This window comes from Haemaphysalis longicornis, unplaced genomic scaffold, assembly GCF_048455015.1.
Source record: "Haemaphysalis longicornis isolate Haplotype H1 unplaced genomic scaffold, Haemaphysalis longicornis Haplotype H1 scaffold_1, whole genome shotgun sequence".
NCBI lineage: Eukaryota > Metazoa > Arthropoda > Arachnida > Ixodida > Ixodidae > Haemaphysalis > Haemaphysalis longicornis.
Genome location: NW_027526203.1, coordinates 60,194,432 through 60,220,025, shown reverse-complemented (window position 1 = coordinate 60,220,025; position 25,594 = coordinate 60,194,432). Strand labels below are relative to the sequence as shown.

The 25,594-nt window shown below is 46.8% G+C and overlaps 1 protein-coding gene across 1 annotated transcript in view; it reads right to left on the bottom strand.

Moving 5' to 3' along the window:
* The window catches only part of LOC144174007 (tachykinin-like peptides receptor 86C), a 965,900-nt gene that overhangs the window by 250,508 nt on the left and 689,798 nt on the right, over positions 1-25,594 (bottom strand). The window contains exon 3 of the mRNA XM_077702439.1: positions 22,382-22,532. Within this exon, the coding sequence (XP_077558565.1) occupies positions 22,382-22,532 (151 nt within the window). The remainder of the gene's footprint in view (positions 1-22,381; positions 22,533-25,594) is intronic.

Here is a 25,594-nt window from a genome sequence, read left to right as displayed (position 1 = left end):
GAAGGAGTTCGTGCAAAGGACGGGGCTGGAAATTCTGCGGAGGGAAAAAAGGCAAATTGGAGGGAATGTGCGCCGTTGTCGTACGACAGAAATGATTGGAGATCTGACATCTTCGTCCTGAAGCTGGCACGCGCTTCCTAATTGCAATCTATACGGCACACCGTATTCTCGAAAATGCCAGAAAGAACGAAGACGGAACACACCGGGATAAGCATTTTTGCCCGGCTCTTGTTCGCATTGTTGGGAGAAAATTGTTCCCTGGTCGTACAACCTACCGTTCTAACCCCTTAACCAGACACACCCGGGGGGGCGTGTTCGATCGCAGTTCACGGCTTCTGTACGCGAAACAGAAAAAAGCCACGTGGATTCCGACGCATTGCTATCTTAAACTGCAATATTATAAAACATTGGCAGCGTGCTGCATCCGTCTGTTTAAATGGGCAATTCTTTGCTGTAAGGACTTTTAAATGTAGATGCCGAAACAATTTTACACTTATATAGTATAAGACTTGAAAAGGCACGAGGCGCGCACACGCCCGTACCCACGTGCACAAACGCAGATTGAGACGCACACACATGCGACCGCACACCACGCGCGCACACAGAACCACATGCGCACACACTGACCGGGAAACGTAGACCTTTTAAAGAACAAAAAAACAAACTGTGGTAGAATATGTAAACACCCTGGTGGATGTCGGTGTCGAGGGCACGATTAATCTTCCTACTGGCATTGAACGTTTCCGCAACAAGCTTGTTTCTTCCTGCCTTACCACGTTAATATCCGGATGGATCACAGTGACTACACAACATGTATTGTCGAACAAAATATTTCGGATCACTTTTTCACTGGCTATCGTGTTTTCTCTCCTGCCGTGGCTATGTGGCCAGACACCTTGCACTCCGATTGAGTCTAAATAATTGACAGAAAGCAATTTGGCTTGGCAGTTGAGCATCACGACTGCAGTTACCTCCTGACTACACCCCCACTTGATGCCTCTACATCCTCTAAATGCCTCTAAATTTCCGTTCATTCAGAATTTGTCGAAAAAATCAAATAATGTTAGAACAATAAAAGTTGTGTGTCCTTGTATTAATGCTACTGTGCAATCTGCATTGTTAGAACCATAAAAGTTGGGTGTCGTTGGATTATTTCTGCTGTGCTATCTGCATTTCCAAGCACAATTGGCTTGGGCTCGATGTAGGCATGCACCAAAGAATGCTAAAGATAGTTATGCTTAACCGTCCGCAATACAGCAAACGGCTTGATACGTGCAGAAAAGCTTAAGCATTTCAACAGGAAGTTTCGGCTTTCTAAAACAAACCAGAATAAAATCTGGGCTACCATTAATGATCGGATACACAGATGCATGCGCTACCGTCGCCCATAACTTCGGTGGTACGTCAATCATGATCGCTAACGGTGCGGGGGACACGAATGCTCGCCTTTCATTTTATCGAGTTCTGCAGAAGACAACTAACATGAAAGACTTTAGCGGCAGGCTCAAACGGCAGCTTGCGAAAGCCAGGGCCGATAAATCAGAGTGGAGCAAGCTTGTATGTGTTCCTCGTGTTCCGGGAAAGCGAGACATTTTTGTATCATAGTGAGACCATTCGACGACGGTTATAGATACAACGCCCTTCGTGCATCGCTTCCAGAGGTTTCGGTACTCTGCACCAAAATTCGTTCGAGGTACAGTCGCAACGTAAAAAGATTGGCACAAGCGACTCATTACCGGAAAAGAAAAATCGCGACACGGGGTGCCTTTGTTCTTCAGGGCGCCTACAGCGACAGTGCTGAGAACAATCCATTTTCGTAAGAAGGGGTGGCCGGCGGACAACACTCCGACAAACAGCTGACATTTGAAATGATAGCTTGCTCGTTGCTCATCGGCAAAATGATGCGCCAACGTTACGGCGGACGTAAGTTCATTTCTTTTTTTAGCTGGCATTGCGAGCAGCGGTATTTTGTTTGTCGCATTTTATCGCGGGGCCAACAGCAGGATGGACTGCCTTCTGCCGGCCACCCCTTCTTTGGAAAATAGAATGTGCTTGCCACTCTCGCCATAGGCGCGCTTGGAAACAATAGCACCGCGTGTCGCGATTTTTCTTCACCGGTCATGAGTCACTTGTGCCAATGTTTTTCCATTGCGACTATACGTGTGGCGGCTACAGCCCTTTCCGTAAAGGGAGAAGAACTGTATTCACAACAGATCACAGATAGAACACAACCGATCGCCGCCATAGTTCTTCATCGTCCTCAGAGTTGCAGCCTTCGCTTCGAAGATTAGTCTCGTTATTATCGCGTTGAACACTTTGTTTTGAGTATAGTTGTTCTGTGCTTGGCTCCGATGGTGGTTCTGTCATAATGAAGTCGGTGTCAGTTTTTTTAAGGCATTGGTCACAACCGTTGAGAACATACCGTCGTTCGTTCACCCCGCGTTTCGCCACCAAAAATGTGGACAAAGAGACTAGCCGCCGAGACCTATTCGGATGAGTGATTTAATAGAACAGGCTCATGATGGTGATGATGGGCACGAGTGAGGTGACGCGTCATCCTTTTCAACAGTGCGGTTCGTACTGTTCATTTCACATTTCTGTGAAAGGCGATCATTTCTTGATCACGACCGGTTTTATAGATAGCGACCTGCCCATTCTCATCGATTCTGCGTTACAAATTTGCTATTGTATGTTTGGTTTTCTTTAGTTCTTTACGTCGCCACTGCACCGGCTGGCGCTGCATTTGATCCCCATTTCCCCGCTGTGTACGCGTTTGCTCGGCCAGCCATCGCTGTTGTTTCGTCTTTTTCTCGGTCCCTTGTGCTCAGGTTTTGCCTGTTCACACTGGGGGAGGTGCAACCTCCTCCGGGTTCAACTGTGTGCTCAAATAGGAGTTTTTTAACACGAAACTCTTACTTGGCTAGGCTGGCGGAAGCACACACCCGGCCAGCGTCCCAGCCATGCCCACCGCTATACACTTGTAGGCAAAAGGGACTAAAATAGGGAGCACAATATAGCCGTTAGTCTTCGCGGGAAAACCGTTCAACTTCAACGGGAGTATCTGTGGCAGAGGGTGTGCCGTGTGCACAAAAGCGGACTATATGTTTGTCCCCGCGCTACCTATAAGGAGTAACGGCAGGAACCCGAAACGCATGCATTTAGTCTCTTGGTTGCGTCGTTATTCCTCTGCAATGGCGTCCTCGTTGCCATTTCACTGATATGTCTGTGGACAGTTTTAGAAAAACCCAACATTACTTTAAGTGGGTCCTTTACATCGTTCCACGGGAGAAAATACAGATGTTAATTATCAGAAAAGTGCCTCGGGTTATTTGAGTAATGACGGCGGGTAATGACAAGGAGCGGAGAAGCGCGATGAACAAACGCTTCTCCGTTAGTTTAAGCAGAGTCCTTCAATGCTTCTTCAATGGTCACGAAACTTCGGCGCTCGTTTCATATAGGGACCGCGCGCGCCACTACAGCCGCCACCGCCGCACGAAGGTCATCCAGCCGCCGCCTTCGTCGCGTATCGGCCTGCTCTTGGCGTGCAAACGCTCCCTGATTTTGGTGTCTGCGCGCTGATTAAGTGTGTTTTTTTTCGTAGTAGTTAGCGATGAATAGTCCAGTCATCACCTGCCTTCAATGGGGTTTTATTTTTCGTAGTAAATTACCGTAGACTTCGGCCGCGAACGGCAACGGCTTCTGCGTGCTCTGGCGCAAGCGCTGCGCCGTCGTGTTTTCGGATTTTTAAATCTCTATTTCTTCTTTTCTTAAAGCAAAAGTTGTAAATACCACACATACGGTAGCCGCGAGTCACGGACTGCTGCGGCCCATCGATAATACAATAAAAAAAAACTGAAAGAAACCAGTACGCGTCGTTCAAACTACCCTTAATGAATCCGTTGATTGCTCTGGAATGCACAGAACACTAAAAGAGATAGCCGAATAGTATTGTCGTTTCAATGAGTGGGTACATACTTGAGAACATCTAAAAACGCTGCAGAAACGCGAAGTATCAAAACACGAAGACATATATGTTGCACCATGTGTCTTTCCGCTTCCACGCTTTGCAATCCTTGCAAAAACAGGAAGCGAAAAAAGAACAATAAAACTGATTTTATCACACGCAACAAAAATTCAACGTTACGAAGGGAGACAAAAGCGCGTTGTACAGCGTACAAAAATTTATTTTTTCGCGCTGCGATGTGGAGCACACGCAGGAAACAGAATATTGCCACGTAGCCAAGAACGACGTACAGCTTTTCTGAACGCAGCTAGCTCCTGTTCTACAGAAGAATAGAATGAAACACAAACGTCGAAGAAGCAGTCCGCAGTGTGACGTGCACAGATCAACGTCAATAAAGTGAGTTGCGTGGCATTTGCTATGCATGCATTACTCTCGGAACGTTATTAATTTCAGATCCATGGAAATGTGATCGAGAACATTGTCGAAGAAACAAAAAATCAAGTTGGCGACAAGGTGGCGCATTTTTCATATCAAACAATATTGCCCGACTGGACGCACGACAAAAAGAGCAAATGGGCGCTCCGGTTGAAACGCCAGATAAGAAACCGGAATCGGCCACGCGCGGTTACAAAACAAACAAGACGAACCCTAAGGGATAATTCGCGGAAATATCAAAAGTTAAAGCACAAGGACGTCCCAAAGCTTTTTTACACGCGAGCCTGAGCGCAAGGTAATATAAGTTTGCAAACAGGTAATGAAGCACCGCTACAACCTGACTGATATGACAAAAATCCGGCTTTAAGTTAGCCTTGTACAATTCTAGGTCCACGATGCTCTCAAAAGGGTATGTACATTGCTTTTTCCATTCTCACACACAGTGCATTTTCCCGCACTGTCACACACTTATAATCGAAGCTGAAATCTCCCGTTTCTTGCCTTGGAATGGCGCGCCTCCATTTCTCTCGCAGCTCCCCGTCGCTCGGTCAACAGAACAAGGAAACATTTTCTGTGGTATCGTTGTACATTGAACGACATCCCGGCACGCAACACATCCATCGTCGTTGCACTACTTAAGTCGCATCACAAGATCGCGAGATGCACGTTACATTTTTTTTTCCCGCACAAAACAAACACAACTCGCCGCGGCTCCGCAGTTCGAGCCAGCGCAACGCCGCCCGAGGAGTGACCTCAGTGAGAGGGTGGCGCCACCGCGCGGCGGCCAAACGCAGCATATGAAGCTCTCCCATTGAGTTACGAAGCAGTTTCGTGACCAGTAAAGCATTGAAGGACTCTGGTTTAAGTGAATACGATATGTTACATACGCTTCGCACGAGGTTATAACAGCAAATGCAAGATTTCAAGCGTGCCAACAATAAGAGAAATATTAGTGACTATAGCAAACGTTGATCCCAAGCCTAATGAATATGTACATATTTAACAGACGAGAAAAACGCATTAGTAGCTGATGACAACAACTGCGAATTAAAAATTCTCGCGACAGCAAAGCGTCTTGAAGTTATCTTTTACACTAGGTGCATAATTGCCTTGTGCAGCAAAGCTATAACAATGCTGCAACTGCTGTAAAACCCGGGTAACCCTTTGCTAACGCGTTGCTGCCGTTACACGCGTTTGATAGCGCGCGTACATCACAAAGAATAAAACCCCCCAAAATATTCAGCATGTTTTTTTTTCATAGCACGAATCAGAAAAAATGAACAAAAAGAAGCACTTTGCGCGCACTGTTTCATATCGTCCATTGAAAGAAAAATAAAGACAGGAAGAAGCGCCTGGCACGCGGTCAATTCCCATTGGCTTACGAGGCATAGAACAGCTATGGCAAAAAAAAAGTTGCACACACATCAATGCTTTTATCCTAAGATATAAGGCGCGATAGCGATACTTCGACTCCCACGGAACGGGTTCATACGCAGCTGCTGCATTTCTAATCTATGCTTCACGAGCACTAAAGTTTATCGTAAAGAGAAAGACTAGCAACCAGGGTCTTTAATCACCGTGTACCAGGAGAGACAAGGGATCTTTGCACATCTGTGGCTTAAAATGTGAGCGTGAAAGGTTGCAAATGAGGGGTGTTGGTCAGTTTGAGCAAGGAGGACTCAGTGTCACTGAATCAAAATGTTTCGTTTATTCTGTGATGTCTAGGCCATGCTGAACATTAGATTTTTTTCAAAGAGAGAGAGCGAGAGAGAAAGAGGAAGATATTTGTTCAGGGAGGAATAATTGTGGTTGAGGAAAATGGGGTAAAGAGATGGCAGGGAGCTAAAAGGTGGACCTGAGTCTACGGCACCAGATGTAGCAGCTCCTACCCTTGCCCTCTTAAACAGCTCGAGCTGATCTTGAGGCGAAGAGCTGGACAAATCTGCCTCCCATGCCTCGAAGAAGTGTAATAAGTAACGTTTCAGTTGCTCTCCCGTGGTCATACCCTTGCACATGGCTAGGTTGCGTGCAAGAGGGTGGATCTTTCCCCTATTTTAGCAGAGTTGTAAGTTAATGTATGATGTTCCCACCGAACCGCTCAACGCACATGGATTTTCAGATAACTGTGTTCGTTTTTCGTCCACAGAGTTTCTGATTCTTCAGTATCCAGACTTCCTTGTAGGAAGGGGAAAGATTGTGTTCCCAGGCATAGGATGAGGATTCGTTCTTAACGTTTTTCGAAGGACAGTTACGCAGTCGAGGTCACAAGGAGTACAGTATGTAAGTTCGTGTGCTTCTTGCATAGAGCGTCGTTCGCTTCCAGACGATCGAATGCAGCTGTCCAGGTGACGCTGTTAACTTCATGCAATATGAATGGGGATATCGTACAGAAGCGCTTATTATTCTGCCTCCAGAAAACTGCATAATGTCCTTTGTCAGTCTGTAATGATGTTACGCTTCTATTTGATACTTCGGCTAGTCGGATTGCCAAGAGGATCGTTCCAGCTTTCACTTTGTTCCTGTATGTTGGAGGGTCATGCAGTCACAAAGATTGTCAGAGTATTGAACTACGACAATTGGGGCCTTCTGCTTTCGTGCACCCCATAGTCGGTGCATACTGTGGTCTCGTGACATTGAAACTTGAGCCTAGCATACCGCCCCTTCTTGCGTAGGATTGTATCAATATTTTTGGTAGAGGAGAGTTTTCATGCGAGGTCGCTGGATCGGTGCCATGTCTATCATGGCGTGTAGTGGTTTTCTTTTAATGGGGGCGGGGTGGGTGCTGACCTTTCTTTTCTTTTTGGGGGTGCCTATTTGGGTATGCCTGTTTTTATTCAAAGGAGTACGATGGCCCCTTCAGATTTTGGTTTTACATCCGCTTTCTTGGCGCGAGGATAGTGATTTCTCCAATTGGTTGAAATGCGTTAGGAAGACACAAGTTCAGGACCTATTCATCGTCAGTATCACCAACACCCTACTTAGGGCGACTGCAGCGTGAAGGCTTCTCCCATTACAGGAGCCATGAAGAGAAAATACAAGTTTGGTTCATTCGAAAGATTGCCTCGTTAGAACCATACTGACACCAGTTTTAACAGAAACTTCGCTCAAATAAGCTACATAATTAGGAAAAAAGGGAATGACCATGCGACCCACCAGCTCATTTCCCGCAACAGAACCTATGATGTCACACGAGAATGCTCTGGGATTGGCGGAGGCCGGCTAAAGCAAACGCATGTTAGGCAGGGCTTACCAGTTTGCATAGTGTGATATATGCCCGTTAAACATACTGCACATTCCTTTTATGACACTAAGAACGGTGGAGTAAATGGTTGAAATTCCGAACAAACACGCAAACGTGTACGCCAATGCGTACGAAACTACCGCCGGCCAAGCTCGACATCTCGCCGTCGCGCAGACAAATTTTTGGGTTCAAGGCTCTTTAGGGCCAACGAACCGTTCTAGCACGCACAGTCGCGACCTTGCTTGGTATCTTTATCCCTTGACAGGAGGTTGGCCGTCATATCTCCCACCAGCAAAGGTAAAAATAGAAACGAGGGGAGTAAGGAACAGCAAGCAGCGACGAGATAGTGCCAGTCGTCGCAGAAGTTTCGGAATGGTGTTGGCTTGCTGCTGTCGTTACGAACTCGTTTCCAGTTTACAACCACTGAAAACTTCAGTTTGTTCGAGTACTTTACAATGAAATTTCGTTGCCGCGTTTTGAAATGCCCAGGTAGTACGGGCAAATCGTTGAGGGAGTGTGACATCCCCAACGGTGAGGAGATCTCCTTTCATGTGCTGCCCAACGACGAATCTCGGCGAAGCAAGTGGCTACGTTTTGTGAACTTTGCAAACGGAGGAGAAACGGAGCTAAAGGAAGTACGAGTGTGCTTGCTTCATTTCTGACGAAGTGATTACGGCAGGGACCCTTGCGTTAGCTCACTCCTTGGACATGCTGGCGCTCGTCGCCGACTTCCTCAAATCGCCGTCAAAGAGCTCTGAGCTTGGAAAAAATAAATACCGTACACACCGCGCATTGACGATCGTATCTTTCTGGTCGGAGCAGAGAGCTGGCGCGAATGGCTTTCCATACACGACACCGGCCAACTGGCATAAGAGATACTGCTACTGAAATTGAACTATTATTAACCGTAATAAAAATACGGCACATACGTACCAGCCTGTATTCGTCCATCGCGACGGGGCTGACGAGGCAGCGATGCCGACGGCTGGGCGTTCGTCTGTTGTGGCTATCGCGGAATGGTCGCTTTCCGGTCCATCCACGTATCCCACAACTCCTGCCGCTCGTACACTTAGAAGCATTGAGCGTTCAATGGGTGTGAGGTTGTTAAATGCAAGCCCGAGCTCCTCGGCGAGAGTTTTGTTCTCCGGATCAGGCGATTCCATGACTAGGGCTGCGGGTGCACTAGGTTTTACTAGTATTTTTAAAATGGCCGCCGTCTCGATTTCGGCACGAGTTCCGGTTCCTATATGGAGTCAACATACTAAGTATCTGTTTCATGGAGCGGCTCGTATGACGCCATTGTTCACGTCACGAAATGTGCAATTTAGCGGGAGATTTAAAATTTTGGCTTATATTGTCTTGTTTCTCAGTGAATAAAGCATTACTTGCTTCCGGGAAAGCGCTTGGGGTACTATGAAACACCTAATCTTTCGAATAAAACCAACTTTTGTTTTCTCTTCATGGCTCCTTTAAGCTTCACCGCTGTTGCCCTGCGCTTCACGAGTCCGTTCTTTGCTCTGAATATTGTTATTTCATCCCTCCATCGAGTAAATGGCCGTCCCCTTCTTCTAGACCCGTCTAGGCAAGTTAGTTCTGTTACCCTGGTAGTCCACCCTTTGTTAATTCGTCTCACGGTCAAAATTCTGAGGTTGATAACTGCGTTTTATGGTGTCCTAATGATGGTGTTTCGTTCACTTTCTTTGGTGCGGGTAACTTTGTGGTACTTCAGGCGCTGCGATATTCTGGTCATGATCAGTAGTTGCATGAGTCTTATCGTTCCTTTCTCTTTTTCTTGCTCTTTCTTGGTTGGACGTTTTGATTTTGGAAATGATTGGTTAAATATTTCCTGTTTTTGGTGATTGTGAATTGGGAACTACCCGCCTGTCCAGAACGCCGCCGAGCATTCTTACGTGGCTGTTCTCTTGGAAGACATTCGTAGGTATTTTTAGGGTTATTTTTATATACACCGGGTGGCGCCATCTGTCGTTTAATAGACCGAGCTGGCAGCGGAAAAATTACAGGGGGATTATTCAGAAGTATATTGAAAACTTTATTTTAATACACGCTATATAGTGGGCTTTATTTTAGCTATTTTCGTTTTATAATCTATGCCTTCTTTGATTTTTGAAAGACCGGAGTTATTCCTTCGTCCCCTTTTTTAGTTAGGTGACCCACTGTTCGTGCCGGCATAAGTCCCCGTAGAAAACGCAGCGCGGTGGCTCAGTGGGTAAGGCGTTCCGCTTCTGAGCCCAAGGACGGTGGTTCAATTCCCGGCCGCGGCGACCGTTTTCCCGATAGAAGCAGGAAAGAAAAACGCCAGTGTGTCCAGATTTCGGCGCACTTAAAGATCCTAAGTGGTCAAAATTCTTCCGGCGGCTTCAACTTCGACGTGCCTCGTAACGCAGAAGTAGCTTCGCACAATGAATTACCGCATATTTACATTTTTGATCTTCTGATAAAAACACGCTTTGGTGTGATGGCGTAAGTTGCGGGCACGGCTGGAGACTGTGTCTTCCGAACATGCTACCACCGACTGGCCATAGAAGAAACTTCATCGTGCAGGCGCGGCACCTGGTGAAAACGCGTGTCCATTCTTTCGCATCGAGATGTTTTATAATTGTCCTCCTTTCGAAACTTATGTTGCCGTAGCGCCATATTACAGGTTCAGCAGAGCCTTCGTACCCAGCTGGCTCAGTCGTAGCTTCTGGGTGGCAGCGGTAACGTATTTCCGTGGACGCCTTATGAGCACGGCTGATAGCGGACGGATAGGAGCCACTAGGGAATTCAATAATGAGCGTAATAACGCTATCGCATTAAAAACGTCCGTTCGTCAGAAATTCCCCCCCCCCCCTCCCCCCGCCAGTCTTGCTTGGCCTACAGCTTCTGTGGAGTCAGCATGCAAAGTGGTTTTGAAAAAGTAGCTGCAGTGAGTCTGATGTCGATGTTGTAGGTTATAGTCCAATTAAGCAGGGGTCCAGTTAGGCGCTTCGTCTCGTCTATGTTTGTGTTTTCTTCTCTTGTACTCTTGTTAATTCGCGCTTCCCACCAAAGCAGAGGTCTCGGGGACAAACCTAGTCAAAAGAGACGCTTTCGCGAAATAATATGCTGAAAGATCCTGCAAATTTTTGTTTCCTACTTTCAGTGAACATATTTTGCGCGGTAGTGTTCTTTGCGTACAGCTGAGGAAGCCTGACAGGCACATGGAATAGGCAATTTGTTTTCAAAAAGATGTCCCGAAGACCTGTGGTTCTAACAGCAAGCATTGACCGAATACGGCTGCATGTCACAACCAATTTTGCCATTTGTTGAGATTGTAAGCCATACCGGGAGCTCCTGCAAGCGTGGTGCTCCAGTTACGGGGAAAACGCCACAACCGCTGAAAAGGGTGCCCGCCAGTAATGCTTTCTTTGCTGAAAAAACATTGTTTACTCGAAAGACAGACGGCGCTTCCAGGGACACAATGTCCCTTTTGGGGTTTTTATACAAATTCGAGCCGTCGTTGTGAACTTTTGAACATGCATAGACAAGGTTCACGAGTGTGGTTTACTTGCGTACGTTGCCGTTCGTATAGCTAAGAAGCGGGTCAAGACTGAACCGTAAATTCTCGTTACTGGCCGGTATTTCAGGCAGTCATTGGTGCAGTCTACACTAATTGGCCCGACCGCTTATTTTTACGAGAAGTCGCGGGTGTCACTACGAGCGAAGCTAAGCTGGCGAGTTTTGGGATTAAACTTAGCCCCACCTGACAGAGCGCGCCGTCCCTACTGTACAATTTTTGGCACGTTGGCTCCCGTTGCCGCCCGCTGGGATAGGGAGGTTGCTCTCTATGAAGCCGGTGGTGGTCTCGATCAACGAGGCGAGCGTGAGGCCCAAGGTCTGCATCTTTCGGCCATTTTTTAAAGACGATAGTCTCTCTTGGTCTACTTAAACACAGAAATTTTGGTCTGCCTGTATGTCTGTCTGTCTGTCTGCCCGCCTGTCTGTGACTCGATTCAGCCACCCGGCCAAAGTAAAATTGATATTGCGCAATTGTCTTATATACTCACAGCCACATGTAAACGTCTAAGCCCGGTTTATATGTTCATACTTGTCAACTTTGTTGAACAAGAACCAGACATTACGCAAATATAAGACAGGAAATTAGTACAAAAGGAATATTTAGTGTTCCTTTATTAAAATTTAATGGATGCTTGGTTTTTTGATAGCAAATGATATTCGACATCTACTGCAGTAAACCGCCGCCTCCTGGCGGCATATGAAAAATCACGCGGCAACAGCAACGAAAGGTTCCACTAGCTAGGCTCCACGTTCTGCTTGGAACGCACGTGGAGCACGGCCACGCGGCTCTATAAACCTTTTAGTTGGCCGCCTCCATTCACGCGCGTCTCCGCCGTAGTGTAGCGCTGGCATCTAGGAACCCGGCCTGTAGCAGTGGAACGCGGTAAATTCAAATTGCCTTGCGCAAACCTTTAGTGTGTTTACCTTGGAATGAGCGCGACGGTACGCGCACACCATGAGAGGTAAGCGGGAAAGCAAAGGAGGGCATTTTCTCGGTAAATGTCTACAAAGACTATCGTCTTTTGACGACATTTGCAACGAAAGGAGCAGATACGCGGCCAATTTTTTTTTTCGGGTTATCTGCAACCAAATGGAAGTGCTGATAACTCAGTCGACAAATGATCTTCCTGCAAACATATGACCTCAACCCTTTATGATCAGAACGCCAGAATATTGCCAAAGAAGCCACGTCAATTTTTAAAAGTGCGTTATGAAATGAATATGACGGGCTTTGTATAACGAAGGCGTGACTAAACCATAACTTCAATTCAGCAGAATATTCTTCACAAAAATGCCATGCCTATAGAACCGATAGTAACTACGATCCGCTTTCTGCTTTAATATGAAGTTGGTGCTCTTATGGCCTTGAAAAAGGTGCTTCATGCAGTTCGTCGCGGGGACTTAGAAATCTATTCCAGAAAAGTGTGTGTTGAAATGCGAACAAGGAACACATCAAGCTTTGAGTTGTATCGTTCTATTACCCGCCAAATTATGACTCCTACTCATTTCGTGGAACCCTCAGTGACCTTGGAAATGTTCTCAATGACCAAAATTGTCGCATCACTATAGTTGGGGCCTTAATCTCCCATGAAGAGAGTAGCAGTTTTTGGTGGCACATTACATACTTTAGATTCAGGAGAGAGTGTCGCGCACGAGTTTGTTTCCTCACTCACTCTACTCTACACAATTACATTATAAATCCGGCAGGTCATACACTTCATCTGGTCTTGTCAAACTTTCCTTTCAGTGAATGTCTGACACCTGCGGAACCACTTGTCGCCCCCACATGCATGGCCCGCTTCTTCAGCGCTATCATATGCATTTTATAGTGTTCGAAGGGAACATGTCGTAGCTCAGAATTTCATATTCTCAAGGGACACTTTTCCGGGGTTTTAAAGGCAGAGCATTTCTTTAACTCGCACTGTCACCCGGCGTCCCTCGGCGTTGTCCGCATTCCTCCCCCTACACTATAAGTTATCGGCGCCTGGTTTCGATCCCACGACCCTGCGGGCGGAAGGCAAGGTACATGGTGCTCTTCCCACTGCGCCGAAAAGCCGACACAGAATCAAAGGCTACGAACGCGCCTTATATCCTTGACTCATTCAAACTACGTCAAGAAGCTGCTGATACAACGCATTCACTACCTATGGGCGGAACGCGAGGTACATGGTGCTCTTCCCACTGCGCCACAAAACCGACACAGAATCAAAGGCTACGAACGCGCCCTATATCCTTGACTCATTCAAACTACGTCAAGAAGCTGCTGATACAACGCATTCACTACCTATGGGCGGAACACGAGGTACATGGTGCTCTTCCCACTGCGCCACAAAACCGACACAGAATCAAAGGCTACGAACGCGCCTTATATCCTTGACTCATTCAAACTACGTCAAGAAGCTGCTGATACAACGCATTCACTAGCACCAACTCCCCAAACACTAAACGTTAACGCAATACACCCACCCCCTATGCGATGCATTTACTCGAGTCCCCCTCGCGGGGAGATGGGCCCTATTTTTACTGCAAAGCAGTATATGTCTAACCCCCCCAGTTTTCATTCCGGTGGCATCGATTTACTCGGCGCCGCTCCGGTGCTCCTCCTCACCACCGCTGACACCTCTTTCACAACTATTTTCCCCCTTGCCTCCACCGATTCCCCGTTGGCAAGTTGCGCACTCGGCAGCTAACGGCAGTAAGCAGTTATCAGATGATTGCGAAGAATAAACTGAAGCATGGATGGGCGTAAAGAAATGCACTGACGATTACTACACTCCCTAATATGGTATTTGTGCGCAGCGCGAGCTGCGGTCTTCTCAGACACGACGCATTTCTGCTGCGTCTAGGAGGTGTTCGCGTGATCAGCGAACGTACGGCGGCGTGCGGTACTTTGCTGCTACCTCGCAGCGCGCCGCCGCCACTAGTCGGCGACTTTGGCTAGTTTCGGTTTCCGAAATTGTGGCGATCCTAGCGGCACGGTGCTGCGGCGTGGCCCTTCCCTTTCCCTCAGCGTTTCTTTCTTTCCACACCGCCAACGCTTCCGCGCCTCCTCACGCATGCGCAACAGCTCACTGGCGCCAATATTTTTTTTTTCTTTCTCTCGGCACGCAAGCCGGCGTGCGACGGGTTGCGCTAGTTGCCTAAACGCCTCCACGGGCTGAAAGTTTCGCTGCATTATAAAATACGTTCGAATGTATTCTAAATATGGGGCAGCGTAGGAAGGAGCGTTACCACTCCTGCGCAGCTCTGTGGTGCAGCAACACATGGCGGTACAGTTCGGCCAAGTTTCTCGCCTTCTCCAAAGACGACAGGTAAGCAAATTAGCTTTGTATAAGTTATACTGAATTCCTTAAAAGCCGACCGATTGCACTCTTCTGTTTTCAAAATATTTCGCGCATGTAACGTGACGTTAATAAGACATGTCACTCGTCTTGGAGTGGAAAGTAATGTGCAAATATATCCCAGCTGTGCAGGTACGCAAAGTTTTAGTAGAAGTAAACGCGTCTTTGGCACGCACACTCTTGCGCGCAAGATCAATTTGTGGTGGCATTGCCGTTTTTTGATTGCCTTAGTAACTGCTAGAACGTCGATTCAGTATACTTATCAAGGTATTTTTTGTTGTTTCGTGCAGCATGTATGAGTCTAGGTTTGGGCCCCAAGTCGAGGACGGTTTGCGACTTCATTGGACGCTTCCTCCAGTGACTTTCCTCAATCCATCCAATGTCATCACGACGTACCTGCTCACGAAGAAGGCAAGCTCAACTGTACGCACTTCTTGCCTTTCACGGCGTATCTACTACCACAGCGATTGGAGGCGTAGAGGTGCGCGCCCTAAGCATTTTTTCCTCCACCGTCTTGTTCCAAAACGTATATTTGCGGCGAAACTGCTGCCAAGCGTTGCTTCAGTGCTCCGAAAAATCTGACGTGACACCGCGGTGTTCAATGCAAGTCGATTTTCACATGAAGCAGTGGAAGGCCATACCGAAATACATGCGTTGTCTGCAGCCGCCATTGCATGCGTTTCGCTCATTAAAAAATAAATAAATAAAACCAAGTTGCATTGCCGACTTTGCTGTTCAATCTAAACTGCGCGCCCGCGTCTTGTCATCTTATCGCGAGTGGGTTTGGTGTTCCATAGTTCTGAAGTTAGAATGGTCATGCTGTATCGGACAGGATGCGATAAGAGGCGCTGCCCAGACACGAGCTAGATGGTAGCTTGTAACATCCTGGCCGATATCTGCGGCTTACAACACAGGAAAGATTTTTTTCTGTGTGTCTTCTCCTCCCCTGTCCCCCCCCCCCCCCCCCGCCTTCCCTCCCACCCCCGGTAAGCAGTCTGTTAATTCACGCGTCATTAGAAGAAAAGACGGGTGCGTTCGATTTCTGTTCTGTGTTCTACGACGTGCACATGGTTGCGCATTGTTTTGTACGTAGATATAATCCAGCAATGAGTGTCTACAGTGCGGTCATTGTGTCGCAACAGTTTTTTATGCCTGCATTTTGTTGGTGTGAACATGATTTCTCGGAAGTGTATGCAGGTTAATGGGCGGGTCAACGCTTTCTTTCGGAGTTTGCGTTAACTCGCCCGAAAGGCAGGGCTTGAAGCATAAGTGTGCGTGCTTTCATTTGACATATAGGTTCCCAATTATTGTGTCTCTGAACTGAAACGAATTTTTTTAATGTCTAAAGAACATTCCTGTCTCGAGGGTGAGCTCAAGAAATAAGTATACATTGAGTGGAACTTTCAAGTTCTTTTCTTCTCCCGCCGAGGTGTGCGCGAAAAAAAACAAATATGTGTAAGGACTACAACTTTCGAAGTTCTTTCGTAATCAAGTATGTATATTCATGGCTGTAACTTTAGCGCAACGAAGACAGATACAGGTCTACGTGTCCCTTTTTGTATCTGTCTCCGTCTAAAGTTGCGCTAAAGTTACAGCCATGAATTCAGAATACCAACTAGCCCGCCTAACCGTGTTATTGTAAATGTGTATGTAGCACGGTTTCTTCCTATTGTACAATATGGTGCCTAAATTTGCATGTCATATTTTTTGCTTAGTCCAATACTGTGTACATAAAATGTATGTGCAATATATGAGTATAGTACATGTGTTTTCATGACTTGGAATCAAAGACGTCCTCATATGAATTTTGAATAAACGCAAAGCGAAAAGAATGTTGGTGTAACACTCTAATTAATATCGCCACAAAGACAACAATTCGACACCAGAAAACATACTATTACCTACATGTTTTCCTTTGTTCAATTATTAAACACGTTACTGCACACATAACAAACCACGGGCGACGCCATTTCGAGTCATCGCCGCCGCTCGTCCAACTTTTGCGCCTGGTGCCATTGCCGCGCGGGCCATGAGGCAGCGACCGGCAGCAGTCGCGAAAGTTGGGCGAGCGTCGGTTTCAGGGGCGGGGCGCGGCGGCCTGGCCTGACTGCCACGGGAAAAATGACGTCAGCAACCCCCGCGACGTCAGCAAACGCCCTTTCCCCCGTCGCCACTCGTTGCCATGGCGATTAATGCAACGTTTCTCAGAGGCCACGTACTACTAGGGGAGGATTTGGCGCTGCTGGCGCGAATTACGTGGGACCATCGTGGATGCGAGAGAGGCCGCCCCGTGCCGCCGCTGCCGGCCAGCATGTTGCAAATCGGTTTCGAACCTCCCGCGCAAATGTCACGTGGTTGGGATTAGCCCCGCACAAGGGAGCAGCGAGCATGTTGTTGCATATCGTGTTTGAACCTCCCGCGCAAGCGTCACGTGGTTTGGATTAGCGGAGAATGGAACAGCGTCTGTTGAAAGTGTCAAGGGGAGGGCGCTTCTTGGTGGGGACACAAGAAACATGTGTGAGGGAAATGCAGTGAGAGAGATGGCGTCGTAGCCGCACGTGTCGTACTCCACCCTTCGCTAGACGCTCCTCGCCGTTTTCTTTCTTTCGTTGGTGCTGCTTCGCTCACTCGGTTACGCAGACATAAACAGACGCCGCTCCCGCGAAGCCCAGGTAACGGCTGCCAAAGGACTGCCCTCTAAAACGACCGAAACCCGTCGTCGCGGCGTCTGTCACTTCTAAGCAAGCGCACATGACCTGTTTCCTGTTTATGCGTGCGCAGGTTTGTAGTGAAGAATGGTGGGAGGGAGGTGGGAAAGCGTGCACACGCAGCTATAAGTTTCATGGCCGTACTGATGGATGGGATGTCTGTTGTGCTGGTACGAGATATAAACGCGGGTGTTAATGTTCCCAATGGCACCTGTCCGGAGTCCTTATTGGTAGAGCGGAATAGGTTCGTGTGTTGGGCCAATGTTCAGATTCCCGACGTTAAACCCATATCGTGATCTATGGACGTAAAAAATGCCATGTCACGCATTTCGGTTGGCTGAGATGTGAACCGTCACTCTTTAAAGTCATTACGACAGTTGCGGCAACGGTATGAACCCGGCCTTACACAAACAGTAGGATGCTTACGACGCGGGAGGGACACACGCAGTTCCATGTTTATCTGCAAGAACAAAGCTTGAATCCGTCAGAGGTTCATTCAGCTAATTGGCTATGAAATATGCTCCATCACAAATTACGATAAACGTGTTTTGCTTCGTGCACTCTGTGGACAGCGTCCAGCTTTGCAGGTCATCCTTTACCACAGAGTGGAAGGGCACCATTTTTTTTTGTTTCTGCGTAACTATGATTAGTCACATGACCTTAACAACGACAATTTAAACCAGATAGTTGATATTAATACAAGCGTAAGGCATGAATCATTCAAGTTGTTCATCCTGAAACAACGAAGTTTTAGGAGCAGTTATCTAGCTTGGTTTTCTCGCGATAATTAATGCTCGTTACTTAAGAAACTGCGTTTTCTAATACCTGTGCTACACGGTCGTTTCAAAGGCCTTCGGAAGGCCATTGAACCGATGTTCTATCGAGTGCCCTATTGTAAATACATAGGGCGCAGTAGTGGGGGAGAGTCCAATTGTCAATTGAATGTTACCCTGCAGCACCGGCATTAGAATGTACAAAAAATTGCTTATTGACTGCTGGTATCAACGTTTTGTGATGCCTTTCTTTTGGTGAAACGAGTCTGTGTACGAGGCAACAAGTTATATTTAAAGTCAGTAGAACGTAACCTAACGAGAGTTCACAAATTCTTCTGGGAACATGCTACAGAAAACACCTCGCTTCGAAAAGGCCTAATCATAATAACCGAACCAATGGGCGTTGCGGACTACTTCTCTGATTACTTTTAATCTGTATTTCGTGCAAAAGATGCTTGCTTGTCGCCTTCTTGCTTATGAATTCCTCCAATCAAAGAGACGTGGAACATGTGTTTCTTTTCTTTTTCTGAATATGATATCAAAGAGGCGTATGTCTTAGGTGAAAGCAAAATTTTCGCTTGCGTTTAACGGCATTCCAAGCGCCATTGTTAAGGGTTACAGCAATATTTTTGTTCCTGTGTTCACCATTCTTTAATATATTGCTTTCGGGGGGCATTTTGCCTGCTGTGTGAAAAAAGGGCGGGTTTGCCTCTATGTATAAATCCGATGATGAGTGTGACGTTGCAAAATCCCCACCCGTATGTCTGCTAAGTCGATTTGCGAAGATTTCTGAAATTGCGTTGCTTAAGCATTTATCATTCTTTTTTAAACGTTAGATAACAGATTTCCAGCATGGATTTCTAAAGGGTCGTTGTTTTAAGAGAACGTGACAGCGTTTGTTGAGTACACTAGCCTAATCATCGCCATTCGGGGTCAGGTTGACGTGATGTACTTTGGTCTTGTAAAATGTTTTGACTTATAGACCGTTCCAACGAGGGCGCCGCCATCTTGCGTGCGCAGCGCCCTCTCGTAGCTGGCCGGTTTGCTGGCTTGGGCGTTTGCTCCGCGGCGCATGGGCGCCTACGGCGGGTCGGTGAATTTTTCGTTGTAGCGCGTTGTACGTTCTTTTCCGTAATATACTTTAAATGGGAAAGTTGTTGCATAGGACCAGTTTAAGCGATCTGGCTTAAATTGGCGGCTTTTAAGGTTTTGGTGGAGCTGAAATTCGCTTCGGGGTAGCGTGGTCCACGGTGGGTAAACGATGCCGTGTCGAACAGGTTTACAGTACTTCATCACAATTTTTTTTTTGATGGCATGTGTGTGCCCGGGATAACGTAAATCGGGTATTTTGATCGATTTACTGCAAAGGCTGATGTTTATTAAAACGATCTAACCGTGATATGCTCAGCGCCCTTGTACAACAAACAGAAGCGCGTGTCGACGTCAGTGTAACAGACTTCTAGTTTCACATCCCTTGAGGGTTTAATACAGGTAGTTTTGGGTGGACTGAGTAAATATTTGGCATATTACATAGTTTGTATTAAATATTATCGATATATCAACACTGCCGCCAACTATAAACAAAACTTCCTCTCTTTAGAATTTCAAGCTGCTCTGCAGCACAATTTAGCCGTGCAACTAATGTACAACATAAATAAAATGAACAGCACAGCTCCTGGAGAGCCACCGCCTTTCGCCAACTTATTATTAGGCGTCCGCCGTTGGGCAACCAGACAAGCATTCGCGTTTGCGTTGCTTTTATCTAGGTTTGTTGTTGCCGACAACGAGACATCACATTTGGGTAATACACTGAACTCTTGGCTGGAGTGAGTGAGTGAACAATTTTATTTTGCCCGAGTCGGGGATGGGGGAAGAAGGGAGGTGGAATCCCCTTCAGTAGGCCCCTCCCCCCTTCCGCTCAGATTGGCAGGGGAAGATGACAACCTAGGGAGGTAGTAGTCACTGTGAAAATTGCCGACAGCCCACGTATTACTTGAAGCCGGGTATGCCGCAATGTGACCGGAGCAACGGTGGATGGAACTAATACCATCTGCGGCACAGGCAAGTTTCAGTGACCCATTTTAGTTTGGAAAGAAGGTACAAGAATTTTGTGCCACTACTCCAAGGTAGGAGAGTAAGAGCTCAGTAGAACAAAATTGCCAAAACGTTTGTGTGCTTTAAAGTGTGCAACTCACAAGCTGCTAGTCTGGCTCATTTATTAGCAACATGTAATTAAAGGAATGCGTAAATAATTGGTAAACCCGCACGCGCGATGCCTACGAAGCGTAGTCAAGGCAAAGGAGCAGCCGCGCCGGGCCCGCCGTGATCGCGCGCCCACTCCAGAGAGGAGGAAAGGCGGCCGCGCGCCGCGACCGCTAAGTACGAGAGCACGGAGCATGCTCCGTGTACGAGAGTACGTTTCCCCCTCGCCCGATGGAACGGTCTATGCATAAGGGATGATAATAATCTCACTCAAAAGCTGCTACAATAGGGTTTTTGCAGCCAGCTTGGTATTTTGATTTCTATCAATCTACATTGTCAACCAAGCTTTGTACGTGTAAGCGGGATATTGTCTAAACAAGAGGTCGACAACCTGCGGCCCCCAGCACGTCATCAGAACCCCCCCTCTCCTCCTGTCACTTCCTTTATGAATGCCGAGACACCAGTTTTCACCTCAACCGGATTTACACGAGAGACAAGAACAGAGAATGGATCGCTTCCGTGGGCATTTATCACCCATCTTTACACTTCCCAGATCATTCTCAATTATTGTCAAATGTCAATGTCAATTCCCTGGATTTTTTCTCTTTGCTGCAAAGTCCCCCTTTACCGCCCCTCTCCCCCCCCCCCCCTTCCCCCAGCCGGTTTGCCGTGCCGCCCTCCGCCGTGTCGTCTTCATGCAACTCAGCCCTCGTTACCAACCCCTGCTCTAAACCATTCATTTCCAAGGTAGGTATTCTTCAGGGATCCATCGTGGGCCCAATTTTTCCCAGTTGTTTTGTTGATGACCTTGCCTTTTCTGTTCATTCTTCCGTGTGGGGATGACGTCAAGCTGTTTCGAAGAGTTCTCACACGGGGCGACGGTGCCCTTTTACATCCTGTCATTCGCAGTATGAGTATTTGGGTATTGCTAATGATGTCTTAGTAAATGCAACCGAAACAATGCAAGGCGTTTAACAAGGAAATGCTCAAGTGTGATATACGATTACACGGTAGATTATTGCTTCCTGAGAAGAGTGGATGGTTGTCGTGGCGTAGGCGTTTTTGTTGATTCTTCAATGGGCTTTCATGCGCACGTCGTTTTGGTTGTTAAAAATGCTTACTGCCAGTCAGGAGTGCTATACCGCATCACACACCCTTTTTATAATATATTCTGATTTATACGTTTATAGGTATCATTAGTAATTTCGAAACTTCATATTGGTTCCCTCGTATAGAACAACAAGATGTGAGGAGACGTATTGCAAGAAATGTTTATGATGTGCATTTTGATCGAAGAGTGTATTACTAGTGCGAATACGTGTTGGAAAACCGCCCTTATTCACGCTGTCTAAAAGACGGAAGGATGCAGATTTTGCATTTTTGTTTAAATGTTCACATGGTGTGATTGACTGCGACAGCTTGACGCCGTCAATACGATTCCTGTACCTTGAAAATCGCTTCGAGAGTTCGTAAGTGTTTGGGGTAAACAAAGTTTGTTCTCGTGTGCAAAGATTGTGCAATTTGTACGATAAAATGAGGTATAATAATAATGAATTTGTATAATAATAATAATAAATAATAATATATTTTGATATTTGTTACAACAATCTGTTTGCATTTAAACTTGAAATTGGAGTGCTGTAGTGTCTCATGTATTCGAACTCGCGTTTTCTGTCTTTCGTATGTTCCCTTCTCTTTCTTTCTTTTTCTTTTTTCTCTGTTTTGTGCACCATCGTTTAAGCCTACGCGCTGTTGGTGATCACGTACAAATAAAGGTGAATGAATAAATGAACGAGAGTAAAATTCTTATTAAATACCAATATTTCCTAGAAGGTGGCTCTTTACAAAAAATGACAGTGTGCAATCCATGATACGTGAAATGTAGTGAGTCCTGCGTCGTTATACGGAAGCACTCCACGTTTCTTTCACTGGTCACCAGAAAATGGCAGTACACATCTCTCATAAATAATGCGTCTGAATTAACTGCTTACCTTTAACGCATCATTTGCATTCAGGTTTAGAAGATACGAACCAGCCGCCCGAACCAGCCCTTTTCTTTTCTCTGCTGTCTCATAATTACAAAAAAAGCATCCGGAAGTAAGGTTGACCGGGTGAGGGTTTCGGCCGGGTGGCGAATGCGACAGAGCAGCACAGCTCACCTTCTGCTTGTTGCGGTGTGCATTTTGCTGCTGCTGGGTGAACTCGCCGATGCAGCGGTCCCCCCACAGGACCACGCTCATGCGCCAGTACGTGAGCGCCAGGGTAGCCACGGGCACACCGTACGTCAACACCAGGAACACCACGTTGTACCTGGGCGAGAAAAGCGAGGGATGCTGTCACGAATAGTCGTCCGAATGTGCTGTTACCGCGACAAAAAAGGGGCCGCGTATCTGCTCCTTTTAGTGCAAATGTCGACGAAATACGATAGCCAACATTCACCCCTGCCAAGTAAATGTCTCCCTTCGCTTTCCTGCTCACCTCTAAAGCTGTTCCTCTGCTGTCTCGTTCCTGTCAAGATAACACGATGGAGGCTTGCTGAAATAAATTCAAATTTACCGCGTTCCTCTGCCGCAAGTTGGGTGTCTCGATGCCAGCGCTGCCGCACGGCGGAGACGCGCGTGAATTGAGACACCCTACTCCTACGTTTATACAACCACGTTGCTCTACTGCACGAGCGTTCCAAGTGGAACGTCGAACCTTTCTAGTGGAACCTTTCCTTACTGTTGTCGTTTGATTTCCTAAATGCCGCCAGGAGCTATAGTAGCACGGGCAACAGCAGGTGACGGGTTTTTGCAGTTGATGTAGTATTTCATTTGCTACAGCAAAAACAACGCATCTATAATTTTTTAATAATGGAACAGTGCAAATATGACTTATGTGTTGATTTTATGGCTTGTATTTGCGTAATGTCTCGCTCTTGTTTAAGACGTTCATTTTTAGGCGCGAGAAGAACGTTACACATTCGCCATGTTAGAAGCAACGCTGGTTTTCACTGAATGTGTTGGCGTCCACTGGCCCTCGCCAGTGAGCGCATGTCTCCACGTAATTGGCAGTTTTATGGCGTTTTAACTCAACTTGACAGGACAAAGTAACGAAGTCTCTCCGTTAGAAAGCCAGAAAAGAATCCAAAATCGCAAGAAACGACTACCTGTGTGACTACTTTAAAAATGACGCATTTTTACGTGGAAGAAACTGAACACAATTTTAAACAGTACTACAAATTTTAATTCTATAATAAAAATTATTCAAGACGGAAACGAGCTAACAAGAACCGGAATGTTTTGCGCACACTTTTAATGAATTGTTACGAGGAAGATGCACGAATGATGGCGCATTTCCAGGTATTTAAAATATGGAAGTAGAAGGAGTCACTCGGGAAGCCGGCCACGGTAAAAACGAGACCGGGCCTGGTCTTCCTCATTGTTGGCTGCAAGCGCTAGGAGCATGACTGGCATGACCTAGACACAAAGCTCCCTTGTCTCTGATGTGCTGAGCTTGTGGGCGTGCTCCATCTTCTCGGTGCCAAAGCACCTTCTCGGTGCCAGAGTTCAGTAAGACGAGTGGGTGAGTGGTAGGGCTTAAGCCATGCGACGTGAACAATATCTGTTTGACGGCGACTTGGTCGATCCCATGGCAGTGCTGGGGAAATCTCATAGGTCCCGTCTGTGACCTGGCGCAATATACGGTACGGGCAAACGTGTAGCACGAATGAAGTTTCTGAGACAGTCCCGGGCGACGAGTGGGGGACCATAACGAAACGTGAGTTCCAGGGGAATAACTAACGCTCCGGTGGCAGCGATCGTGACGGGTCTTCTGTGACGCCTATTGCCGTGCTCCATCTTCCTCCTTGGTTGTCTCCAAGCGTCTCGGAGCAGACGTTTGCGAGCATCAGTGTGATGTCTCAGCGGGTATGAGCACTAACGCGCTCGTACAAGCTAAGTCAATCCGCGATGTTAACATCGCCTGTGCCGTTGAACGCTCTAGGATCTCGGGGCTGGGATACAATGATGATTGGTGCCATGGATGCCATTTCTCCTTTGGATGACATCGTCTCAAGACCGATGTAGCGCCCGCTACACAGCTCCGTGTTGGGCAAGCTTGCCGACGGCAGCTTGCCCGTACCTGGTGGTACAGGGTACCAGGCGTGGGACAGAAATTGCAAAGGCAAGGATATTGAGTTGGGTAGACAGACTGAAAGAGGCTGCTATGTCGACAGGCATTCGTCTGCTGTCTCCTTTAAGCGGTGGATTCTTTTCTAGATCGCCCAAGGTGAGCTGGCCGAATTTGTGCGGGGTATGTCAGTAGCACACAAGAATGCTTATGTACGCAACAAGCGCTTCCATTTTGGTGGTGGCAGTGAGCTTTGACTGCCCCCTCTAGGCCTGTAATGTGCCGGTGTACGTACGCATGGACTGCAGCATGAAGCGTCTCATTATCGTCGAGGGATTCATGTCCAGATATGCTATCGGGAGCAATAGTCTAGATTCCAAGTGAGCGGTGGCCGAAACGCACTGGAGCGCCACCCTGCGAAACTCTGTTTCCTGTCGGGACACTGGCTGCAGGGCCTATTTTAAGGGAGACTCACTTGTTAACATTCCTATGGGACTTGCTGCTTCATGACCCACTGGATTAAAAGCCATCGTGAACCTACACGAAAAGTTTTGCCGATCGGTGAAGATGCTCCAAACGGCCTATTCCGGAAATATGTCACTTCTGTACTGGAATAGGGAAATAAAACTCTCGCTTGCTTGAGAGCTAGCACAATCTAGTGAAAACTAAATGAACTAAAACGCACTTCTTGTTATTTTTTATCTGAGTGAATAAATTATATATTTCTAAACCAAGCAAACTGGTGTATCTTTAAAACTTTTTGTATCGGTACACCATGCTTTTTTAGCCATTGGGTCATGAATTTAAGTCCCATAGCAATGTGATCAGGTGAGTTCCCTTTAACTGCGTGTGTTCGTCTGCAGACGGAGCGTTCTGCAGACGGAGCGAGCGAACGATGTCACCTCGGCTGTCCATGTGGCGCACCTTTCAGAGTGTTAACAGTCAGGGACGTGACTGGCCGACGGTCACACCGCGCCGACGCCTATCGCCGGCCATCCGTTAGTGTAGTCAAGACATCTGCGGGGCGTCGGTGTAATTGTCGGCAAAGGCCGGCCATGACGACCTTTGTTTCGCTGACGTTGCGGCTTTCGACAGCCATCCTGACCAATGCACTTATTTATTTATTTATTTATTTATTTATTTATTTATTTATTTATTTATTTATTTATTTATTTATTTATTTATTTATTTATTTATTTATTTATTTATTTATTTATTTATTTATTTATTTATTTATTTATTTATTTATTTATTTATTTATT